General features: G+C 40.3%; 1 protein-coding gene across 1 annotated transcript; it reads right to left on the bottom strand.

Moving 5' to 3' along the window:
* Window positions 1-4,717: 4,717 nt before the first annotated feature.
* Window positions 4,718-5,656, bottom strand: LOC103733386 (olfactory receptor 5AN1-like). The gene has a single exon (XM_008832199.1). It carries the CDS (start codon window positions 5,654-5,656, stop codon window positions 4,718-4,720), a length of 939 nt encoding a protein of 312 aa, XP_008830421.1.
* Window positions 5,657-7,918: the final 2,262 nt, after the last annotated feature.

The following is a 7,918-nucleotide window of genomic DNA, read 5'->3' as shown; positions in this document are numbered from 1 at the left end:
CCAGTTCCAGGGGATCTGACACCCTCTTCTGAACTCCACAGGCATTGCACAACACAGGTGCACTTACAAACGTAGTCAGTGAACTCATGCACATAAGAAATAAAAACAACAAATGAAAATAAGTAAAATTCCACTCTGTTACTATAGAAAGTGATAGACTTCATTATGACATTTTCGTACATGCAGACTATTGTACTTTGCTCCTTTTCACATCTTCACCATTATCCTCCCTGGTGCCCACTCCTTCCTCCTGCTGATCCCCTTCCTCCCCCAAAGCTCTCCCTCTGTTTCATGTCTTATATATTGAAATATATATATTTGTTTATTTGTATTTATAATATTTACAGAGATAGTCTCATGTTTGTCTCCCTCTCCCATTACAAAGAGGATTTGAATGTGGAATCTTTGCCAAAAGCCAACTGTTTAAATTAAATTAATGGATATGGCAGTTGTCCTGATTTGAGTATCACACAGTATACACATATAACAAAATATGATATAATTAAAATATGTACAATTATTTTGCAATACAAAAATTAGAGAAATGAACATGAAAGAAATTAGATCACTGCAATTTTCCAAATGCCATGTGTGTGTGTGGCTCCTACTGGAGCCTCTGTAATTCTTCAGAACCAGGTTTCCTATCCATTTTCCTCCGTCTTTAAGGAATGATACTTTTAGACTATACCTGGACAGGTGGCCACATAGGTACTATTCTTACTGCATTATTTTCATGGCATGGGGTGAGTCTCTGCATTCTCTCAGAAGTTCTGCAATCCCATTTTCTCTCAACCCAGGTCTATGTAAACTTGTGGAATAGTTGGCAAAACCCTTGATTATGTCTTCACTTATAGTGTTAGTTAAATGGGGTGATGTGTGACATTCTCGTCAGAATTGCATCCCATAGACAACATATATAATCTAATGAGGGAGCTGAAGAGATGAGTCAACAGATATGAATACTTGCTGCTCTTACAGAGGACTTTGGTTCAGTTCCTGGCACCCATATGGTGGCTCACAACCATCTGTAACTCCAGTTCCATGGGGATCCTGTGTCCTCATATGGTTTCTGTGGGCAATGAAAAAGAACGTGGTCCAATATATGCATGCAAGCAAAACATATATATAAGATATACATACATTATATATAATAGAACTAAATAGATCATTTATTTAAAGAAATCTAAAAAGATCTAAAGATAACAAGTGCTAATAATTTCCGGTTTAAATTAATATGTTGAAGAGTAGGTGTATCGGCAAAACAAGTTATTTAGGTTTAAATGAAAATGTCCTCATAGGCTCCAAGTACTTGGACATTTTGTCTGCAGCTGGTAAGATTGTTTTGGGAGGTCTTAGGAGGTGGGGCCTTGTAAGAGGAAGCACATCATTGGGGGAGGGCTTTGAGAATTCCCAAACCTTGTTGGATCCCCAGTTGCTCTCTGCTTACTGTGCCTGCTTGAAGGTGTCAGTGTTCTCCTTTCTGCTCTGGCTACTTCCCCCAACCTGCATCGGTTCCATGATGGGCTCTGGAACTGTAACCTCAAATAAACTCTTCCTTTTGTAAGTTCCTTTGGTCCTGATGTTTTATCACAGCAGAAAAGTAACTAATGCAGAAGGTGGGACCAGGATCATTGTGACAGATCTGACTATGTGAGTTTTTGGAGGACTGTGGAAGGCTTTGGAAGTCTGGACTGAAAAAATCAGTAGAATGACATAAGCAGAGCTTAATGGGCCATTCTAGTAGGAGCCTGGAAGAAAGTAGTGCTGAGAGCAAAATAGTTCCAAAGGGAAATAAGGATTTAAACAGCAGTTTAAGATATTTTGGCATAGCACCTGGAGGCAGTCTGCCCACAGTCTAAGAGCTTGCCTGAGGCTAGATTGCAAAGCCATGGACTAACTTCTTTGATGAAGGAAATTTCAAGTGACAGCCTGAGGTAGAAATGGCTCTGTGGCTATTAATGTTGAATATGCTGCAGATCTACAGTGAAAAAGAACATTTGGGGCAGAAAGAAATGCACAATGTACAGTTTGGATTGAAAAAGAGCACTAGGAAGATTAACACTCCCTTCAATAAAGAGATTGAGTGAAGAAGGAGAGGCCTAGAGCTTTTCACTTAAACAATGGAAAGAGTACCTTAGGGCAAGCCCACACTCAGCTAAGCCCCCAACTTGTGAAAGGAAAATCCCCTAAATGGGTTTTCTACTCCTAGAAAACCACAGCATAGAAAAGAGGCTGGTAATGTGGATAAAGCAGTCCAGAGCCCATGCCAGGCCTGCAGCCAAACATGGCAGTGTCCACATTGTGCTGACTTTAAAGGCATGAAAGATGCAAAACAGAAGAGGTCATCAGTTGTTCCACTTCAATTCAGGGAGCCGCCAAGGTCAAGCAACGTGAAGCAGGGGTGTCCCTGCCTAAAGGAGGCCCTGATAGGCCATTGCATGAAGCTGTGAAAGTGAAACCTGGTTGCCAGTGGAGATTTCCAAGAAGACTTTGGAGATCCTAGAGCCATGAGACATCTGCTTAGAGCCTAGAGCCAAGGACAGCTACATACAGAGAGTGGTACCAGCCCAAGAGAGATAGCAAGCTGAAGGAGCTGAACTGGCTAAGACCTTTGGAAGTAAAGATCCAGAAGTTGTACATGCAGCTACTGGATTTGATGGTTGCCAGGCTGGCTTTCAGTCTTGTTTTGGTCCAGTACTTCCTCAGTTGTGGGAAGCGAGCACAGCCGAGCCAGCCAAAGATGGAGCCCTGGCTGGCTGCCAAACCTCGTGCTGTTTACTTCAACTCTTGGCTGATTGCCAAGGCTCGTGAATCCCGCTTGTTTACCCCAACTCTGAAGTATGGTGAGCCCAAAAACAGGTGCTGCCAGCCTGATGATCTTGCTACGTGCCTAATGAGCTACACTCTGCCTGGCCGCTGCACGTGTGTGAGCTCTGATTGGTCCTGGCTGGGAGGAGGGCTGTTGGAAATGCTATATGAGCAGCTGAGGTGTGTAATAGAGAACAACAGCAACAACGAGACAGCATCATAGTGAGAGAGAATGAGATAAGTGAGAATGAAGTGAGAAAGAATGAAGTGAATGAGTATGAAGTGAGAGATATAGGAGAACTACAAGAGACAGCATCATAGTGGGTGAGATAGTGAAGAGAATATGAGAGAGAATAAGAGAGAATAAAGGAAGAAAGAGAAACAGAAGCTTGAACCTCACCTTGGTGTCTGTGTCGTCTTTCCTCGGCTCTGCTGGACAGAGTCGTGGCTTGCGACAAATGGTGGCCCGTACGGGGACCCTGATGCTCGCAACACTCAGTATGCCCCCATTCCTCCTTTTTGGAATGGGAATGTATAATCAGTCTCACTCTATGTCAGAAGCATATAATTGGTCTTTTGATTTTACAGGGGCTTACAATTAAGAGATTGCCTTGAGACTCAGAAGAGACTTTGCACTCTGGACTTTTGAATAATACTGAGGCTTGTAAAGACTGTGGGGACTTATAAGGCTGGACTAAATGCATTTTGCATTTTATATGGTCATAAGCATATGGGGACCAAGGAGAAGCATATGTTTGTTTAAATGAGAATGTCTACCATAGACTACAATTATTTGTACATTTTGTCCCCAGTTGGTGGCCCTGTTTTGGGATGTCAAAAGGTGTGGACTTGCTAGAGGAAGCACATCACTGGGGGAAGGCTTTGAGAGTTCTTAAGCCTTGCTGGACACCAAGCCACTCTCTGCTTCTTGTGCATGCTTGGAGAGAGTGTCCCCCTTTCTGTTCTGGTCACCTCCTGCCAACATTCCTCCCCAAACATGATGAACTCTAATTCCTCTGGAACCATAAGCTCATATAAGCTCTTCCTTTTATAAGTTCCTTTGGTCATGGTGTTTTATCACAGCAACAAAAAAGTAACAAACACACAAGTCATTATTATTATTATTACCTATCTTGGTCATCATTTTAACCAAAGAGCTAAAATCACAAGCTCTACATTTTCTCTAAGATAGGAAGAGCTGACCAGAAAGGAGAAACCACTTGGTACCACAGCCTCCTCCTCTATGAACTCTTGGAGTATCTGGAAAGCTAGGAGCATGAAGGCAGTAATCACTCTATTCTATCCATCATATTGTCTCACATACCTTAAAAATATAGAACACAAAATATTGAGCATAGGCAATAACAATGTATATTTATATTCCCTCACTTGTTAGTACCTCTTATTGCAATATTTATAGAAATCTCTATTCAGTGACTCACGACAAAGACTTCAAACAAGTCTTCATTAACCAAATGCAAACAAATATTTGGAAAATCCAAAAGACTTTCACAATGAGATCCACATTGCTCTATCAAGAGAAACTCATCTAGATGCAATTTAAGGTGGGTCAATGTACAGTTCTTTATTTTTCAAGCTGTAGAGTCTCTCTGTATTGAGCATTATTTTATTTTAGCAGTACAAGGAAGGAAAATTTCCAAACTTTGCAAATTCACAAATACTTGTACATAGGAAAATGGAGGCTGAAGTCTCCTATGAAGTAATGATGAATCATCAGAACTTGAACATTATATGTAGCATTGAGACAGTTATTGTTATATATTGGCATTATTGATTACATCAAATTGAGCCTTTGCTTAAACTCTGTATAAATTTTGCAGCATGTCAGTCACATGCACATTATTGTGGCTTTTGAACTAATATCTCAAAAATCTCCACATCTGTGACCTTAGCAATGGTATGTCTTCTTCTGCAATCTCTTCATGGCATCTTTGATTTCCTTGTTCCTCAGACTGTAAATCAAGGGGTTCAACATGGGAATTATCATAGTGTAAAACAAGGAAGCAAACCTGTCAAAGCTGGAGGAGCCACCTGAACTTGAACTAAAATAAACAAATACACTTGAGGCATAGAAGAGGGAAATTGCTGTCAGGTGAGAAGCACAGGTGTTGAATGCCTTGAACCTGCCTTTAGCTGATGTTATCCTCATGATGGACATGGCGATATAAACATAGGATATCATGATAAGCAATGCGTTCACTATGCCAAACAACACTGCTATTATAGCAATCAGAGCCTGGATAAAGACAGTGTCAGTGCAGGACAGAAGTAGAAGCTGGGGTATGTCACAGAAAAAGTGCCTGATGACATTAGGCCCACAGAAGTGGAGCTGCAGTAAGGAACAAATCTGAGGTAAAGAACCTGTGAATCCTGCCATATAAGAGCCCATCACCATCCAAATACAGAGGGTGGGTGACATGATGGATGTATAGAGCAGTGGTTCACAAATGGCAGCATACCTGTCATAGGCCATGGCTGTCATGAGATAACATTCACTCAGCCCCATAGTCGAGAAGAAGAAGTACTGAGCTATACAGCCCACAAAGCTGATTGTTTGCTTTTCCTGGAAGAAGTTGAAGAGCAACTTAGGGACTGTGGAGGAGACATAGCAGAGGTCTATGAAGGACAGATTACTGAGGAAGAAGTACATGGGGGTGTGGAGGTGGGAATCCATCCTTATTAAAACAATGAGGCACAGGTTGCAGGTCAGAGCTGTGATGTAGATGAGCAGGAATATGATGAAGAGCAGTGCTGTGATTCTGGGGAAATCTGAGAATCCCAGGAGGATGAATCGGGTGATCTCGGTAATATTTCCTCCTCCCTTCATTGCCTCAGTGTACCCATATCAAAAAGGGGAGAAAAGAATGCATTTCTCAATCAGATGAAACTACAGCAGCATTATTTTCATCTTATCCATCTTTCCTTCCACTGGGTATTGGTGAGGATGTAAAATCCACATCATAACAAGAGATATTTAAAACTTCAAATGGAAGATTTGAAAACAACACCATAGAAATGCTGTTATTTCTACACACACATACAAACATGGAGAAACACAAAAGTAAGTATACATAAACAGACCATACATACATTCATTAACATGTGCACACACATACATACAAAGAAATGCTGCGAGTAGAGTATATAAAGAACACATGGAAAATACAAAAAAATGTTTCAATTGACTTCTGATAATTCATTGTATACTTGATGCCTTATAATAACAAAGTTAGGTGTCTAATTTTCCAAAATAAATTTTGCTAACTTTGTATCCTGGATTGTTACTCATCTTGATTTAAAAGCTTTCTTTGAACTTTGAGAAAAAATCATTTATGGTATTTATAGTAATTTCCCCCAAATTCTTTCAAAATTTGTTTAACACAACATCTCCAAATTCACCTGGATCATCGTATCATAATTTGCAATTCTAACATATTTTGGTGAGGCACAAATGTTCCTGGTAGAGTTATGAAAGAAATCTTCCTATGGGTGCTTCATATGAGTGACTCTTAAAGGAGACAAGTACAGCCCACTCTGGATCCCAAAGACTGTCTCCATTTGGGGGCATTTTCTTCTTAGCATGGCAATCATAAGGATTTTAGTATTTTGGCATTTTAGTTCTGATCCCCCTTACTCTATATTACATTATCCCAGTGACTTCAACACAGCAAGCTACTGTAAAGTGAGGACAGCAGCAGTCCCTGAGTAGAAAGCTGCTTTGTTCTTAGAACCAACAACTCATGCATGAGCTCAGCCAGCACTCACATAGTGATTGTCCATTATATCTAGAGTGTTATAATCACCTATTGCTGACAACCACAAATGACAGCTGTCCCTCTGGAAAACAATGCCAAGACTCTAGAAACCTTAGACATCATAATCCCTGTAGACAGTGAGATACCAAAGCACCCAGACACACTGAAATCAATTGAAAAATATTTATCCTTTAGCATTTACTTGACGTTGGGTGCACAGGGTTCAGAAATAATATTAACTAATGGGCTTTGATGTAGTCAAGGCATATATCTTGGTTCTGAAATGCTCCAAATTATGTTTTTGTAGTGAAATTAAAGAATTACACACATACACACACACACACACACACACACACACACACATACACACACACACACACATAGCCCAAGCACAAACTATCCTTGAGGTGAAAGAGCTACTCAGTGACATTATCTCAGAACATTCATGAAAAGGTAAGTAATTAATGGAATAGTAATGTCAACACTGATAATTCATTATTCTTAATGAAGGCAGACACACCAAAAGAGCAAATAGACATTTCAGAAATGGATGTAAGTACTGGCAAGTTAATTGAAAGGACAAAGTTAGAATTTTATATTACTAGAAAGGATGACCTTTCATAGATAATCTCTGAGATCTGACTCACTGTAAGAAAAATATTAGAGTAATAATTAGGTATGACCTGATACAATTTTGGGATGGAGCATAGAAACCAAACAAAATGTATAGCTAGTCAAAGTGCAGAAAAAAAGAGACTGCATAATGCATGTCATTGGCTCAGACTCTTATATTAAACCTCACCCATTCAAGGCCCTGGGACCATTGCAGAAGAGGGAGCTGAAAGATTGTAAGTGCCAAGGGTGGTGTATGACTATAAGGAAGCAGAGTCTTCTGAGCTCCTGGGAACTTACTCATATGAACTTACGGTAATGGTAACAGTATGTATAAGACCCATGCAAACTCAATCAGACAAAAAGCAGCATGGAGCTGGGAAAATGGATGGGAGGCCCAACCTCAGCCAAAGAACTATTGGCAGCTGATCACTGATGGCTGAGGGAGAGCTGATCTTCTTGAAGGGAGTGATGCTAGATAGGCTGAACAGGCTCCAATGAATGAACTACAAAAAAGGGACATCTAAGTACACAGCCTTGACTTGATAGGCATGAAATCTGATGGGTGGGCTATAGGAGGTGTAGGTAAGGGAGGGGGTCTAAATGTGATTAAGATGTATGAAATCCACAAAATTCAATGAAAGGTATACATTGAAAAGACCCCTGCAAGGTCATGGAAGAATTGAAATATCTGTTATCACAGGAAAATCTACAGATTTTAT

This window comes from Nannospalax galili, unplaced genomic scaffold (assembly GCF_000622305.1).
Source record: "Nannospalax galili isolate Female #2095 unplaced genomic scaffold, S.galili_v1.0 scaffold936, whole genome shotgun sequence".
Classification (NCBI taxonomy): domain Eukaryota; kingdom Metazoa; phylum Chordata; class Mammalia; order Rodentia; family Spalacidae; genus Nannospalax; species Nannospalax galili.
Note: the sequence above shows the minus strand (reverse complement) of the source record. Positions and strands in the feature narration are given on the sequence as shown.